Below are 16,215 nucleotides of genomic sequence, written 5' to 3'. Positions count from 1 at the left end.
GCCGTGAGAGGGATATCGCTCTCACGCATTAGGATTTGATAAAATCCATCTCGCAAGTCGAGAGCACTGCAAACGGTGCTCCCGGCCATCGAATCGATTATGACATCTTTTCGTGGTATCGGCGTCTGTGCCGGTACCGTCGCATCGTTCAGCTTGTTGTAGGCATGAACGATGCCCCATCCGCCCTCTGGCTTTTTGACACAGAACGTCGGAGCACTGTGCGGGGACTTTGATTCCCGCACTTGTCTGTTTACGACGACTTTCAAAGAAGTCGTCGATCGCTTTTACTTGTTCTCGCAGCAGTGTCCACTGCCGCGTGACACAGTACTTTGTGCCCGGCACGAGATCAATCTCGTGCTGAATGCCCTTATCCTGCGGAAGCTCCGCAGGAATGTCTTCCGGGAGTACGTCTTTGTACTCCCTCAACAATTCGTAATAGGGACTCGACTTTAACGAGTCCCAACCTTGTTCCTCGAAGCGTTCTAGCTTCGTCTTCGCACTGAGAGTGTCTTCACTCTCAGTGGTACTTCCCATGAAGAGCTGTCTCAGCTCTTCGCTCTCGCTCTCCGTTCTTTCGCTGTCCAAAAGAACGCAGACTTGCTCGATGCGTCCATCGTGCAAGTCGCGCGTGAAGCGCTTCCAGCTCATGGCTGGAAGCGAGGACAACTCCGACGCCGTCGTCGGAGGCCTAGCGAGTTCCATCTCACGATACTGGAATCCAGTATCGGTGCGCGTCAAGACGCTTAGCGTCTCGACATCTGGCGTCACCGCCGCAGTCTGCCCAGCAGACTGCTCTTGTTGCGTCTCGGTCCCGGACCGAGACTTGCGCAGCGTTCTTCGCGTGCGCCGTCTTCTTATTGTACGGAGCCCGGCTCCGCACGGTGGTTCTTCTGGCCCAGGCCCGGCCATGGACAATTGTTCGCCTGCGGACCTTGTCCGCGGGCGCGCGGTATCAAGCCCGGCTTGACCGCATGGCGCTTCGTCGTGCAGCCCGGCTGCACGATAGCATGCAAATTGCGTCAGTGCGGTACGTTTGCAACCGCCCGCACTGTTTGCAGCGTCAACTCCCGGAGTTGACACGCCTCCGTCACCTCGACGCCAATCATTGGCGGAGCCCCTCATGAACGAGGGTGCGTTGGCTCCCGGAGCCGACGCGTCGTTGTCGACCTGACCGCTTCGGGTCAGGGACTGTCCCTGACACGCTTGAACGTGGGTGTTGGTTCCCGGAACCAACACATCTTTTTCTTCCGACGTCGGCAGCATTGCCGACGTTGGTCTCACTTGTGCGCGCCCTCGCGCACTTCTTGGGCACTCCGGGACAGCAGCATAAAGCGCTGTCTCGACTGGTGAGCCACGCGCACCTGCTGGTGCGCGCGCTGCGGTAACAGGGCCATCGCTCTCTGTTCCGCTGTCGCGTCCGAAGCGCACGAGCGTGCGCTTCTTCCAGTCTATCACCGGATCATGCCGTGCAAGCCACGGCATGCCCATTACCAAGTCGAACTTATCGTCCAGGTCCAGGACGATAAAGTGTTCGACAAACACTCGTTGTTTGTACGAGAAGCGCACGTTCACGACGCGCTTCTCGGTCTTCACGATGGCACCTGTTGCCAGTCGTACCTCCAGAAGACTTCGAGGTGTATCTACCTCCTCGAAGTCAAGTCTCGACAGGCTTCGTAGTCGAACAAAGTTGTTCGACGCGCCTGAGTCTACCAATGCTCGAAGAGAGTCACTCGCTCTCTTCGAGTAAACCTCAAGATGACTAGGTTTGGCCTGTCATCTTGTTTCTTGCAGTGAGATCTGGTCTCACTGGGGCTGCAGTCCTCAGTGTCGCGTGCCCGATGTCGGCACGCGCGACTGCATTACCAGTAGGGCGCCCCGCGCCTACTGGATGTTCGCGTTTTTTGTTGGTCCGCGGCGATGCCTAGCATCGCCACGACGGCTACCTCCAGGGGCATGGGAGCTGTGCACTCCCGTGCAAAGTGTCCGATCCTTCCGCAGCGGAAGCATCGTACGTTACCTCCCTGCTGCTGGTAACCAGCAGTTGTTGCGTTCGAGAGGTCCATTGGCTCCGGACCTCCCGTCCTCGCTACCGGGCGCGGTTGCGGCCTCGGTACGTTTACATGGAGTTTAGCCTGCCGCAGGCTAAACTCTTCTTGCATGGCAAGAGTGATTGCAGCTTCGAGAGTACTCGGGTACTCTCGGAAGAGATAGGTCTTCACAGGCCCATCTTTAAGCCCCTTCATGAACGTGACGACCTTGGTCGCCTCGTCAATTGGTTAGTCACGATATTTGATACCAAATATCGTGCGCGCTGCGCGTAAGCATGGACGTCATGCTTACCCTGCTGAAGGTCGAGGAACTCCGCCCTCGACCGGAACTCGTTTGCGGGGGCTCAAACGCTTGTTTGAGCTCCTCTTTGAATACTTCGTACGTGCTGAAGCACGTAGGATCGGAGAGTCGGCGTCCATACGCCCAACTCCTTGCGCGTCCGCCAAGGCAGGACATGGCGAACGCGACCTTCGACAGCGGGTCGACGATGCGTCGAGCCGCTATGGCTGTGTCGAGTTCGACAAGCCATCGGAGGAGAGGCTCGCCCTCTCTTCCCACATAATTGCTTACGCTCAACTTTAATGGTTGAGCACGCGGTGTCGTCCCTGACGACGCCGTCACTGAGGAAGCAGCATCACGCTGCTCCTTCATGATGAAGCCCAGAGCAACACCATGTTGCTCCGTCGGCGATAGCGTACGCAGCATTGTAGCTATCGCCGCTTCTCCAATGACTGTTGACAGTCGTTGGAGGGCCTCCCACTCTGGGTCAGACAGGTGGGGGCAGTCAGCGCGTGCAACATGCGTTGCAGGCGTGTTGGAGCTCTCCATGGGCACCTCCGTGCTCATGTGGTTCTCGGCTCCGCGTTCGTACGCCGCGTACGAACGTCAAGCAGTCGGTCGTTGGACGGACTACAAAGTGCTACCAGGTGTAGTGGGTCTAACTTGACTCACTACTTTTGCTTACACGTTGCGCAACGTGTATGAGGAAGCGTAAGTACTTAGTAATTACTTAGGTTAATTATATTTGAATACACAAATATAAGTTAAGTAAGAAAAGGATTCCAAGTGACTTAGATTAGGTAAAATGAGAACTGTATTGTTTGTAAATTGATCTTCCTCTAAAATCTGCTAAAAACTCTTTATCATCTATGAAAGGGGTTGGCAGCGGCTGGCTGTCAGAGCCCCGCTAATATGCATGTCTCTGATTGGTAGAAAGATGCTGCTTTCTACCAATAGGATCTTTTGGGTATGTGTGGACCACTCACTGTGGTGGTCCACCTCAATGTATCCATTGGTGTGTCTTACACCAAGGTGAGGAAGTATCCAAAACTTTTAACAGATAACCTATCTGTTAAATTCACAAGTGGCTTGCAGGCACTTGTGCGTGTAACCCCGTTACAACATTGCTGCTTCCCGAAACCGATACGACTGTGGAAATCGAAGAAGCTGGTGTACTTACCTTCCTGAATCCAGCTATCCACATCCTCCGTCGTATAGGTTTTACCAAGAGAGACTCCAGGAATCTCCATACCCGTCAGACCATGAGCATCGATAATTTTTCTCAAGAGCGGCTGATACTTAGCAACATTGTACTGTTGGATCTTCACCGACACCTCACCAATGTACTTGAACATATCCGCAAGCAATGCCTTTGGATCATCATTAACAAAGCAACGTACATCCTCGGTTAAACTATCCGCTACCGAAACCGATACGGGGATATGCTCGTTTGTGAAGAAAGTATTCTCCCCGTGTTGGACTGCTGTCGGCTTTAAGATTGCTTCGAAGTCGTAAACCATGAAATGGTCGATGTATTGGTCAACATTCTTGATTGAGTACTTCGTAAGTAATGATCTGATAGCGTTCGGGGCTGGCTTATAGATGGTTGGTTGAGCTGGGAAGCTTTCAATATTTACTCGCTCACATTGATTCTTAGAGTGGTCCTTAAGCTTGATGGAGCTGACAAATACCATCTCACACTTCGCGCATTGGTACTTGCTCTGGAGCATGTCAACATTCTTGATGTAGAGGCCATGATTCTCGTATGATAGAATATCCATAGCGTCGTAATCCTTGTCCGATCGACGAATGCATTCCACTTTACCAGTACCCTCATCCATCGAGAAAACGTTGATAGATAGTTTGAAGCATTCCTCTACTTCATCGAGCTGGAGGAGATCAATAGGCTTAAAGCTGCGAAATAGTCCCAGAGAGTATGTGATACTCTTGAAAGAGCAATAACGCTTGAAAGCTTCCTTTACATGTGCCTGAATTCTGCGAGGATCCTTCTTAGGGTCCTGCACCGAGTGCCAGGCAACGCAATGGAAGACGCACTTGTTGTTGGTCTTCGGGAAGTTGATTACGTGCTTGTTTTCACGAATAACTGCCGGGATGATCGCTTCACTATCTCCCAGAGCATGGTTGCGGTGGTAGATGTAAATCTTGAAGCCGGTAATCGCTTTGAGCTTGTATCCAGAACTGGGGTAGTTCAGCTTGTTTGCCAGCTCCATCGATCGGATCTCAGAAATTATTTTCTTACGGATGTCAGATTTGCTGTTGATAGCAATAGGTGCGTCGAATACATACGTATTTCCAATATTTGGGTGGAAGTAGCGCGTTTCACTATCATCAGTTAGACTAACAAGGTCGTAGCCGAGGGCAATATTTACCTTGAAGGAACTCTTTTGACTGTCAAGAACGTTCTCGAGCTTCTCGTAGAACTCGCTAGGCTGAATCCCCTCATATAGGTGAGCTTCCATGTGGTTTCCGTTGTAGAAGCGGTACTTTGGGTCCGCCTTGAACTCAGGAGACATTTGCTTCTTGAGCTCGGCGACAGAGACATTGTACTGCTTCGCAACCAACTTCTGATTACTGGGACGCGATAGGTTGCTAACATACACCATCTTACCCGTGCGTCCACGAACCTTCACTCGATAGCTACTACCCCATCGAATAGCTCGAATATTTAATCGTTTTAGTCCTTCAAGCTCGTATGCGAACATCGTTATATATCAGTGTCTATATTTTTCCGTGGGGCTGACTTTATAAAATTTGGATCTTGTATCAGGATCAATCGACTTTATATATCAGTCATGTCTATATCAGTATTGACTTTTTTATGTGAGAGAAAAAATAATTAATTAACTAAGTTCGGTTTTCTCAGTAAGTTCGTTTTGGTTAGGTTCGACCTTAGACTTTCGTTTGCGTTCTCGAATATTCTCTCGATTCTTGTCGTCGTAGCCTTTTTGATAAGCTAAGCGAGCTTCGCGCGTGCGCTCGTAATAGCGCTTCTGCGCTGCCTTAATGCGCTCTTTGTTAGCCTGGTATTGCTCAGGAGAATACGCCATGTTACTATATTACTAACTTTATATTTGTCAGGATCAAAATAAAGTTGCGAGTCATTTGTTGCAATCTTTGCGTATCACTTTGAAAGTACCTATCTTTAGGTACCACTTTTGATATTGAAAGTGACTCGCTAGACAGCGAGTTTACTTCCGGGGACGAGTTGTACGAGCATCATCTGAGCGAAAATTGATGCATTGCTTTTAATACATTTTCCATTTACTCCTAGCTATCGTAATCCTTTCTGTGGTGCTTGGAGGTGTGGAGGAGGCCTCGTTCGCACCAGAGGGTGGTTAGCGGTGCTGTCGACGAAATAGCGTCTGGTTGGAAAGAACGTTCCAGGATCGTTCTTGTTGGTAAATTACCGTTAGAAAAAAAAACGCCGGAGTAATATTCTAAGAATTACTACTCGTATGTAGTTCCCACTATAATCCGCTTGGTCACCATCCTCTTATGTCACCAACAAAGCGAGGGTAGTACGGTGGGAATACCATTTTGTCGTCGTAACCCAGTTCGCCACTAGTTTCAACAGCTCTCGAATCCACAGCAGACACTGGGTGCGACAACGGCAACTCGTAGATCCATTTCCCAGTACTGCTCCACCCAGGCGAGGTATAATGGGCTGTAAGTGGCAGCGACGTGGAGCTGCTGGTGCATTTTATTGCAACCCGCTGCTGCCGATCAACGCTGCGTACATTCATAGCGGAATCCGCGGAGAACTTCGACTTGGTTGACTTTCGCTTCACGGTGGCGGTAGACAAGAACTGTCTTCCGTGTGTTCTGCAGTAACCTTGCGCCTGGACGAATTTCTTGCAACCGGGAACTTTGCATCGGCAACCACCTCCGTGTGCGCTACAGAACCCAGCACACTGGCTAAGCTTGAGGCAACCGTCGAATGCACAGCGACGTCCGCCTCCATGTGCAACGCACAAACCTTTGGTTTGGGCGAACTTGTGGCAAAGCGGATAGGAGCAACGCCTGCCACCACCATGCGCCTTGCAGACGTTGCCTTGGAGGGCCAGTTTCCTGCACTCCGGCACGCTGCACAGGGCTGTCTTGTGGGTTCTTGACATGTTAGCGATGCGGTGGCGACTTGGTGTCTCTCAGGTTGGTACGGAAATGATAGCTGGTCGCGTGTACTATTAGGTAGAGGGCGAAAGCTACATAATCACAGTGCGAAACGTAATCCCAAAGCCTACCAATGCAGAATCCCCGGGTGACGCACACAGTACCGCATCGCCCCTGTCCTAAGCGAAGATTTGTCCTAAGCGAATTTTTATTTTAGCCAATGAAAACAATGCATTGACACCGCATGTCTGTAGTTAAAATTCCATGTTGACCAGCTAATTATAGGCTGCCACCAGCCATTCGGTCTCAGTGTTCAAAGTGCTATGGGTAGACCACGCACCACAGGAACCGGCAAAAAACCAAAGCGCTACACCCGCATTGCAGTCGACTATGCGCACAAGCGCCGTCTTCTCGAATTCCTGGCTGCTGGCTATTCTGTAAACGAAACTATTGCACTCTTCTACCCAAATTGCAGCAGGAAAACAGGTTTGTAGTGATGATGATTATTCCAGCAGCTCCCACGATGAGTTTTTCTAGATGCACAATACAACACATTACTTTGATGAGACTTAATTGCGAAGGTAACCAAGCGAGCTTGGACACGTAGCTCAATTGGGAAAGAGCGCCGCAATTTTATGCGGATGGACGCGGTTTCAATTCCCGCCGCGTCCATACTTTTTGATTGGTCCAAAATACCAATAATTATTATAACTTTTACTTTTTATCATTTAATTCTGAGACTTGGCAACAGATGTACCGTAAACTGCATACATTGCAGTTCGCTTAGGACAGGGGCGATGCGGTAACGGAATGAATTACGTTCCCGAAAGAGGATGTAGTTTGGAAACACTGATAAACTGAAGGTATCTAGAGCCACTGCATAATCGGTCGTTCCGTCGAATTCGGCGTAAAACGGAATACAGACGAGGGCGTGAATAAGGAACGCCTGATATATAACAACTTTCAAGTGGTATGAGCCAATTAGAGGGCATAAATTGCCATTGATGGGACAAAATACTTGATTTAGTTAATTATGTCACTAATCTGTGTCCGGTCCACGCGTGGCGCCAACAAGACTTGATGATGTCGGTGTCCAGCGCATTACACGCGTTGCTGCACCACGTGACTGCGTCCGATGTCTCGATTACAAAGGGGTCCAGCTCGCAGCACAGTCTCCAGACTGCCTCTTCGCCGCAGTCTTGCAGTACACGCCGCTTGATCCACGCGATCACACCTTGGTCGCTTGAGCGAGCTCTCGTTGTCCAGGATCATCTTGACGGACGATTTGCCCGGCGCCTTGTCCAGCGCAAACATCTCCCGAGCCCATTCTCCTAGCGTCGCGAGGCTCCACGTTGGCTCGCGGGTGCGCATTGCACAGAGGTCGAGCTGTTGCTGCTTGGTGAGGCGCATTCTCCGTGCTTGCCGCTCCATCTTGTTCGTGTCAAATTCGAATTTCCCGCCCAGATTCAAAACCCAGCTCTGCCAGCAGCTCAGCTGGCCAATGGCGATGTCAGTGCTTCAAGTTCTTCCCTCTAGAATTGCATAATATTAGGTTTTTAAGGTTATAGGATGACACCCGTTCCTTATTCACGCCCCTGTCTGTACTACTAGTAGTACATGTATTGTGGTTTGCAGATATTTTGTCGCTCGGATTTAGGGCTTAGATCGATCTCTGAGATAAAATAATTCGAAGACATAAACATGCGACATGGTAGTAAATCGACCTCCAGGTGTAGGTAAGTCGCACCACCTCTTCCTACTAAATATAACGGGCGCATCGTTGGTTCTCAGGACACCGAGGTAACGTCGCCGGCCACTGCTACTCCGATACGGCTCTGTTGGACGTGTTTGATGGCTCGTTAGCTTCGTTTGTGAGTGCACTAGCGGCTCCTGTATCGCTGGGCTTTCCGCTTGTCTGTCGCGAAAGCTGCACTCCGCCATGTAAGACCGCATGTCGATACTACGCTACCATTTTACTTTAGGAAAAGCGTTTCGTATGAACTGCTGTAGCTCCTCTAAATAAAATGTAGGGTGGGCTTTCACGTACTTTCGAACACGTCGTTCGGCCAACGCGACGAGCGATTAGTTCGACCTCCTTCGTCAACCACACCATCGGTCAAAAACAACTTGTACCAACGTTGCAGTGTTCGCACGTTAGGCCCAAATATATCGCTAACATCTGCATACATATTCCATACACATGCATAAGAGAAATGGCTCGCCAACGGTAGTCGAGAGAGTACATGCTGCACTTGTGCAAGGTGAAGGTTTTCGGAAACTGCGGTGCTTCGACAGATCAGCAGTGCGATCTGCCGACCACTCGTCAAGTGTCCAGATGTAAGTGTCCAATTGCATATTTTGTATATATACAGCGGCATTATAATCCGTACACAGCCATCGCGATTTAAAATAAATCGGCCCGAATTGCGTTTTTGGATCGGCAATTCGACCACAGATAGCGTAAATCGATATCGATATCGAGGCTGGCGATTATAACTTGGAGGATTTAATGGCCATCTGTTTTTATATCGGGCGCCAGATATTATAACTCGGGCAAAACACTAGGTGAAAACGACAAACGCATTGCAAAGCATAATACTTGTAAACCTAATGTGTGTGGGTGGGGGTGGGGGTGGAGCTCAGCATTAGCTTTTTGGCCGGAATTTTTCGACCGAAATGGTCACCATATTTTTATGGTCTGCGGACAACATTTTGCGAAATGGTTCAGCTGTTTGGGCAATTTACCTCTCGCTCGGTACGGACGTTGATGTAGCCCGCCACTCGTGTTCCTTTGATGATCAGCAATGAGCTGCCTGAGGTGGGAGACGCGAGGCGTGGCTTGTGCAGAGCCTGAGCAAGTCGCAACGGCTTCGGCCGCCTCGTGTGCCGCGCCGCCATCGAGAACCCAAGACCGAGGTGGTGGCCATCAATGACCTGTTCATGGAGCTGGAGTACATGGCGTATCTGTTCAAGTACGACTCGACGCACGGCAAGTTCGACGGCTCCGTGGAGACCAAGGTCGGCAAGATGGTGGTAAACGACCAGGTGATCCACGTGTTCGCGGCGCGCAATCCGTCGGAGATCCCGTGGGGCAAGGCAGGTGCCACGTACGTGTGCGAGTCGACGGGAGAGTTCACGACGGAGAAGGCCAGGAAGGCGGCTGCAAGAAGGTGGTGCGGTGATCTCTGTGCCGCCCAAGGACGCCACGCCCATATAGGTGATGGGCGTGAACCACGACGGCTCGGCGCCCGTGGTGTCGGACGGTTCGGGGCCCGTGGTGTGATGTAGTCGACACTTGGGCTCGTAAAGGGCAAAAAGAAAAGTGATATTGTATTAATAACTTAAAGTCCGTAGTCTCTTGTACCTAGACTAGTACTCACTCTCCTTGTTGAACACAATTGTTATTTGACGGGTCACCCGTAAACTTCGTCCCGTACGTCGTCCCGTAATCCGTCCCGTGTAATACGTACCACAACAAATATAAATTACGAAACCAGTAATATATAACGCTGTGCGTTACACGTGGTGTCGAACGCGTCGTGCACGACCAACTGCCTGGCACCGCTGGCCAAGGTGATCAAGACAAGTTCCGCATCGTGGAGGGTTTGATGACGACTGCACACGCGACGACGGCGACGCAGCTGCCCGTGGACGGCCCGGCGAAGGGCGACAAGGACTGGCGCGGCGCCCGTGGCTGCGGCCAGAACATCTTCCCGTCGACGACGGACGCCGCCAAGGTCGTGGGCAAGGTGCTGCCATGGCGAACGACACACTGACGGGCATGGCGTTCCGCGTGCCGACGCCCAACGTGTCGGTGGTGGACCTTAACATCGGAGCATAATTGACGGAGCTGTGAAAAATTACGCATAGAGGGGTGGCAAATATAAGAACGAAGGCGTAAAATACAAATATATAGTGTTAGCGGCATTCGTTTTTGTTGTCAAAATGTTGTCAGACACTTTTGAAAGAGTATTCTGAAAATCTAGGAAAATTAGAGGCAGTAACGGTTAGTAGGCATGGCAGTACGGGTCTGGGTTGCCTAAACAGGAAATGACTCAAAATTTTGCTACGCCTGGTATCTTAGAAGCACCGCCGCGTTTGTTTCAGGTCTAAAGCTGGCAATTGAGTCTAAAATAGCTATCTCGATCTATGTGCTTGCCTAAACATGCAATCAAGTATCGTACTGTAGAACGCATTCACATGGTGTTTAAACACTCTATCGCGTACGATTCGGTATTATACGTTACGGATTCGGCTGTGTGTGCGCGATACACAGTACTTCGAGTTAGTATACGTGACCTGAACTCTTAACGATACTCCTAGACACCTGATATATATAAAGAACGGAGTGAAGAATGTTTGGATCATTGTGACTATGAATGTTTAGTATGTCTACGGGTTTTGCCAATTCAAAAAGAAGTCTATTTACTTAATGGTATTAATGCCGACTACCAATCTTGGTGCTGTGACTAACCCACAAGTATAAGATCACCGATTCGATTCCCACGGAGCGCACATTTTTTGCTTGGCTTTGGCCGGGCCACCCAACTGGGGCCCACCATAGACCCACCGCCGCGTAGCGGCGGCGCTCGGCTAGTAAATCTATATGAGAGCTTGGGGAGTTGGTGACCAAACACTACTATAGCCGGTGTTCTCTGCATTGTATAGCTATGTACTCTCCAACTGTATTATGTTGCCACTTTAGCTATACACAGACCTCTCAAAATTAGGCAGAAATGCCTACCTACCTAATTTGACCTCAAATAGGCATTCTGATTAGGTAGTTCGATAAAAACGGGGATGCAGGTGGTAAATATTATTCAAGTGAATTGTCTTAGGTACGTGGACTCTTAGCGATGCGTTCAGCTAGATCGAGCAAACTGAAGTACTGCAGCGACTGGAGTTGGCCATCCATTGCATAGTTGGTTAGAGTTGTTCTCGGCGGGTTCTTGACTTGCTTCAAGGCGCTGAACTCCCTAAAAAAAGTAGCGTCTACCGGCTCGACCTTCACATCATCCAGCGCATACAGTAGGTAAAGCTACCAGGCAGCTCATCCGAACGACCTGCTCGCTCGCATGGTGGAGCTGGACCGCGTGGCCGAGTCCACGAACAACACGACTCAGCAGAACGGTATCTATCTCTCGCAGCATGTGCGGGCGAGGAGGAGGACGTAGGCAGTAGAATACCATCTACTAGTTATTAGCTGTAGCATGTCTGACTAAAGCGAAATACATGGACACTCCAATTGTTACATGTATCGCAGGCAGGATGTGCTTCTGCTCACGCAGGAACCAGCAGCGCTTTGCCGGCGGTACGGCGGGCCCAAACGACGCAGTGCAACGTCTTCAGCTGGCGCGATTTCGCGGCCAAACGCTTGACAGAATTTGCATCTTGCCACGGTAATTTCTCCATCAACAACACTTGAACCCAAAGACTGAAGGCCAAACTCAGCCTCATATTTGGGGATCCATTTTTGTCGCTGCTCCAGAGGGGTGGTTTTAGTTTGCACAAGGGCAGTGCTAAGAAGAAGAAGAATGAAGTTGATTAATTGGGAGGTAGAGTTGTCGTAGTGCTGGCTAAGTGAAAACTAAATTAAACCCAAGGCTGAGGTATCCACACACGCGTAATTGCGAGTTGAACGTCGTCACCAATTGGTTCAGGGAACCCCAGGCGGCGCAAAACTGTCCTGATGTCAGCACTATCAAGATTGAACGGTTGATCGGCGATAGAGATGCAGGTAGTGTAGCTGAAACGAGCAGCTCAAACGGGGAATGTTTGGGCTGATCGCACGCACACCGTGGAAATAGATATCGTTCTGGAGACACCATAGAACACAATAGCTGTGTAGATGCGCCATAAAATGCGAAGAACCTCACGAAGATGACGCCATTCGTCATGGACATATGGCGGTCGGACGGGAAGATCAACAGCCTCCACCCCAGGGAGCATCGAAAAGTGGGGCCCGTGGCTCCCATATCTTCCGCCATAACCGCTGGGCGGGTCACATTCGAAGAAGCAATGTGTAGCAGTCTCAATGGCCCGAAAGGGCAGTGTTTTCAGGCATATCGGGAATTAGGCATTTTGCAAAAATAGGATTATATATTATGCACTTTCCCTTCACACACTACCTAATTATGAGAGGCCTGGCTATACAGAGTCTAGATACAGTTGGAAATGATGATGATGATGATTTTACGTGTTCGCGCGAACACGTTCGCGCGAACACGTAAATCATCATCATCATCATTTCCAACTGTATCTCCATAAAATCACATCGACACATGTAAACCCACCCCAGACAAATTGCATACATACGCTGTTACCTTAATTAGTACTCTTCCGATCTGTTGGTCTCACGTCGATGTCGCGCCACTGGCTCGGCTGACATTAGCGTGAGGCAGTGCCTCTTTTTTTAATTAAAGTAGGAGGAACTGCCTCAGGCAGGATATCATCGCGCGGAGGAAATCGATGGCTCAGGTATTTTTTTTTGTCACTGTGGCGTTCACCAGTTCATCCTAAACCTCCCAGAGAGTGCACTATCTTGTATTCAGAATGTCTAAAACTTGTGCAGACATGAGAACGAACGGTTACCAGACGTTTGGGCTTTGTAGAACCCCACTACAAGCATCCAATCCAGTGTGTTTGTACCACTCCTCACTTTTCTGGATCCCCCTCACTGCTCTCAAGTTGAGTCTCAACATGCGCATGTCCGCCTCCATTACGATTTCTACGACGCTCCTGTTGCTGTTTAGCGTATCAAGTGTAGCAAGTTCCGCCACAGAGTGCACCGCCGACGTGAGCAAGTCCATCAACAAGGCCCTTGATAACAAAGTCTTCGGCACATGCAGTGCGGGGGTTCGACTAGTCATCCACTCGCTCTTCGACATACTCGTCGCTTCCGAACGTGACTTTCTCCTCTTTTGCCGATCACCGAGATGCATTGAACCGATGGAGACCCTGCTGAACTCCATTCCGACCGACTGCCTCATCCGCTACCACGGATCGGAGCGCAATTTGTCCAGCGACGTCTCTACGGTGTATTCCAAGTGTGCCGAGGTTGTTAGAGCCGCCGATCAGATCGCCGAAGAATACCTGTACATGTACTTCTTGGACTGAACAGTCAATAACTGCGACTATCTTCCATGACCGTTATTCTCCCACTGTGGAAATAAAATGAAAGTATCGATTCCTCAAGTGCTTCTGAAAGCCACACACGTCCTATATGAGCTGTACCTAGCCGTTAGCGCCCTGTTCCATCCTTCGCAGCTTCCAAATCAAGAACTACATGTATACCACCTTGATAAATCCAAGCTGGCTCACTCCACAGACACAATGTCGTCGACTGATGATACCCTGATTTCTGAGGCGGAATTCTCTACAGAGTAAACTTGCGATACAAACGATTTCACGTCCAACCACACACCAGCAATAGAGCTTGATGAAGACTGCGTCAATAAATGGTGCACGAGCCCATTCTCATACCCGGACGCTGGCACTGAAAACTCCATCGTTGCCGAGGCAATTGCTGCACAGGCGGCTGCTGCGTCGGCTTCGACGACCGGTGCACTTCCAAGCAGCCAGTGGCGTGGGTTCTTCACATCAACGCATGCTGGCACCAACTTCGCCGTTCGGCAATCTACACTTCTCCAAGTCGTAGAATCACGCATGAGCGCCACACACTTATTGGGATCGAGTTCCTGCCCGTTTGGCACAGTCCAAATTGTGGCCTCCATGCGTTTCGGGGTGATGTTATCCGGCGACGGTAGGTTTACACCACAGTTCACCACACCTGGGAGAGACTTCTCATTCAGCAGGTTCTTGTTGATACCAATCTGACCGTCGGCATTCAAGAAGCCGTACTCAATCTCGCTAGTTTCAGGACGGAAAATGGTGAAGTTCTCGTCGGGGACCCCAATATGCGTCTGTGACTCGTTAAACCGGCATTCCGGGAACGGAGCTAGCGGTAATGGCGGCTCCTGCCAATTGCAAACACTGTCCTTGACGAACAAGATCTCTTCACCATACGTCATATAGTCCGCGCCACTCATAAACACAACACGCTTGCCAACTCGGAGCAGCTCTTCGAACGTAGGCCACTTGGTGCCGTACTATTGCCACAATCAAATTTAAAGAACGTCAGTGTCCAAATTCTCCAAACCATCAATACATCACCACAACAAGAACAGGCACACAAAACCCACCGCCAACTCAATCGGGTGTAGAATCTCCTTCTCGGGGAAGTACTGCTTCAAGTAGTCCAGCAGCTTGCCCACTTTCTTCCACTTCATGAGGTCGGTCTCGTCATCGAAGAACACCATCAAGAACTCATCCGCATTTTCCGGAGCGTGCAGCCACGTCGACAGCTCCTCCAGTGCCTCCGTCAGCGGTCGCTGCTCCTTCGACGGGATGCTGCTCAGACTGGGCTTGCAGCCAATAGTTTCCGAGTCCCACTCGATGTCCGTGCCCAGCATCTTGGCGATCTCGTTGAAAACCTCGATCATCCCGTCCAGTAGCTTGGATTTGAACCCGCCACAGTGGGCGATGCGCAGATCCCCATCGAACCAGTGCACGTCCAGCTCTATAAACCTCACGCCCAGATGCAACTGGTCCGTGAGCGAGAAGAGCTGGTCGTTGGTGTGCACCTCCATGCCCTTCTTGAACCACGAGAAGTACTGCAGGTAGCCCTCAAACACGTGGTCCTCCACGCCGTATCCATCGGCATAATTGATGGCCGAGTTGTGCGTGCCCGGCAGCGCCGCAGAGCAGAAATTGCGGCGGTACGCGAGCTTGCGCTGCAGCTTGAGCGCCTTCTGCAGCCACTGGGCCACCTGCACGGACCCGCGCTGGCACACGATGGCGCACACGCCCTTCTGGTCACAGTGCTTGGTCTTGTCGCATTGCACGTCGGCCGGGACGAGATCTGGGACGCTGTCCAGCACGCGGGCCTTGAATTGGGCGCGATGTTGCGCAATTTGGTTTGAAGACGGAATAGTCCACAGATCGTCCGATGCTGCTGCGACGGCGGCGGAGAGAGACAACAGGACTACAGAAGCGAAGGTGAAGACGACGGAGAGGCGTCGGGGGAGCGTCAGGGAGCGGCGCGGGGCCTGGGAGGCGCGCGTGAAGTGCGCCATGGGCAGCGATGGAGACGAATCAGTTATGGGAGTGATCTTTATTTTCTCAGAACTTGTGTGGCGTACATCATGTTGCGCAGAAGGGCACTTCAACTTCAACTTTTGCGCTCACTGGTCTCCAACGCTCTTTTGACCTGTAGCCGATGGGGTTTCCTCACTTCATAGTCTGCAATCTTCGAAAGTCGTTTTGATTCGAGAAATCCTGTTGTATTTTATAGTTGGATTTACGAGCTGGACGTTGGTAAGAAACAAGGCTGTTCACAGTGACAAATTGCTTGGTTTCCCGTCTACTAGCAATAGCCCTGCGTTGGCTCGCGGGTTTATCGGTGGAATCTACAACAACACATTGATCGTCTTTTGAGCACGGGCAGCCGAGATCGTAGGCTTCTGCTATAAGGGGCTTCCGTTGAGAAATGGTGGCAATCTGGGGACAGCTAGGTTTCCAATTGCTGAAGGGGCTCCATCAGCCTCTTACCTGCGGTCACTAGTAAACAAATCCAAGTTCAGTGACGTGACATTCAATGGTATAGTATGGATATACGTAGTACGCTGAGACGCAGGATTGCATTTCCCCAACCACACACTTACTTTATTCTTGTGTTGTAGTGGAAGGTGTAGAGGT

At 50.6% G+C, this 16,215-nt stretch overlaps 4 protein-coding genes across 4 annotated transcripts; 2 read left to right on the top strand and 2 right to left on the bottom strand.

Moving 5' to 3' along the window:
- Positions 1-7,560: 7,560 nt before the first annotated feature.
- IUM83_13799 (uncharacterized protein) lies at positions 7,561-7,869 on the bottom strand (the record flags this gene model as incomplete). The annotated part of the gene is made up of 1 exon (XM_067938498.1): positions 7,561-7,869. One exon carries the CDS (start codon positions 7,867-7,869, stop codon positions 7,561-7,563), a length of 309 nt encoding a protein of 102 aa, XP_067790689.1.
- A 1,440-nt stretch (positions 7,870-9,309) lies between these two features.
- Positions 9,310-9,747, top strand: IUM83_13798 (Glyceraldehyde-3-phosphate dehydrogenase; the record flags this gene model as incomplete). The annotated part of the gene is made up of 1 exon (XM_067938497.1): positions 9,310-9,747. One exon carries the CDS (start codon positions 9,310-9,312, stop codon positions 9,745-9,747), a length of 438 nt encoding a protein of 145 aa, XP_067790688.1.
- Positions 9,748-10,010: 263 nt separating this feature from the next.
- Positions 10,011-10,235, top strand: IUM83_13797 (glyceraldehyde-3-phosphate dehydrogenase; the record flags this gene model as incomplete). The annotated part of the gene is made up of 1 exon (XM_067938496.1): positions 10,011-10,235. The coding sequence occupies one exon, from the start codon at positions 10,011-10,013 to the stop codon at positions 10,233-10,235; it is 225 nt and encodes a 74-aa protein (XP_067790822.1).
- Positions 10,236-13,775: 3,540 nt separating this feature from the next.
- Positions 13,776-15,593, bottom strand: IUM83_13796 (uncharacterized protein; the record flags this gene model as incomplete). Its single annotated transcript, XM_067938495.1, has 2 exons — positions 13,776-14,567; positions 14,661-15,593. 2 exons carry the CDS (start codon positions 15,591-15,593, stop codon positions 13,776-13,778), a joined length of 1,725 nt encoding a protein of 574 aa, XP_067790821.1.
- Between the last annotated feature and the right edge of the window lie 622 nt (positions 15,594-16,215).

This window comes from Phytophthora cinnamomi (assembly GCF_018691715.1).
Source record: "Phytophthora cinnamomi strain GKB4 chromosome Unknown Contig44, whole genome shotgun sequence".
NCBI lineage: Eukaryota > Oomycota > Peronosporomycetes > Peronosporales > Peronosporaceae > Phytophthora > Phytophthora cinnamomi.
This window is presented reverse-complemented; position numbering and strand designations above follow the sequence as displayed.